At 38.0% G+C, this 263-nt stretch overlaps 1 protein-coding gene across 1 annotated transcript in view; it reads right to left on the bottom strand.

Moving 5' to 3' along the window:
* LOC119594040 (cleavage stimulation factor subunit 2-like) overlaps window positions 1–263 on the bottom strand; it is a gene marked incomplete in the record, with an annotated part of 17,186 nt that overhangs the window by 2,528 nt on the left and 14,395 nt on the right. Inside the window, 1 exon segment of the mRNA XM_037943068.1 lies at window positions 182–263. Within this exon segment, the coding sequence (XP_037798996.1) occupies window positions 182–263 (82 nt within the window).

The raw sequence follows: 263 nt of genomic DNA on the forward strand, positions 1-263 counted from the left end.
CCATATCCTGAAACAGCAGAGCAACAGCTAAATAATGTCAGAATAACTGACCTCAGATCCACAACTGAATATACAACACACAATATACATACACCAACTATATAAATGTATGATCAAATTTAAAGAAACAGAGAGATGAGAGAAGATTACAATGTAATTCAAAACACAATGCAGAACTCACCACTTCTAAAGTCTTTGTCTTGTTGGAACCCAGAACGAGAAGAACGAGGATCCCTGGTGTCCGAACTTGTGTTGCTCCGGTA

This window comes from Penaeus monodon, chromosome 33 (genome assembly GCF_015228065.2).
Source record: "Penaeus monodon isolate SGIC_2016 chromosome 33, NSTDA_Pmon_1, whole genome shotgun sequence".
In the NCBI taxonomy this organism is placed as follows: domain Eukaryota; kingdom Metazoa; phylum Arthropoda; class Malacostraca; order Decapoda; family Penaeidae; genus Penaeus; species Penaeus monodon.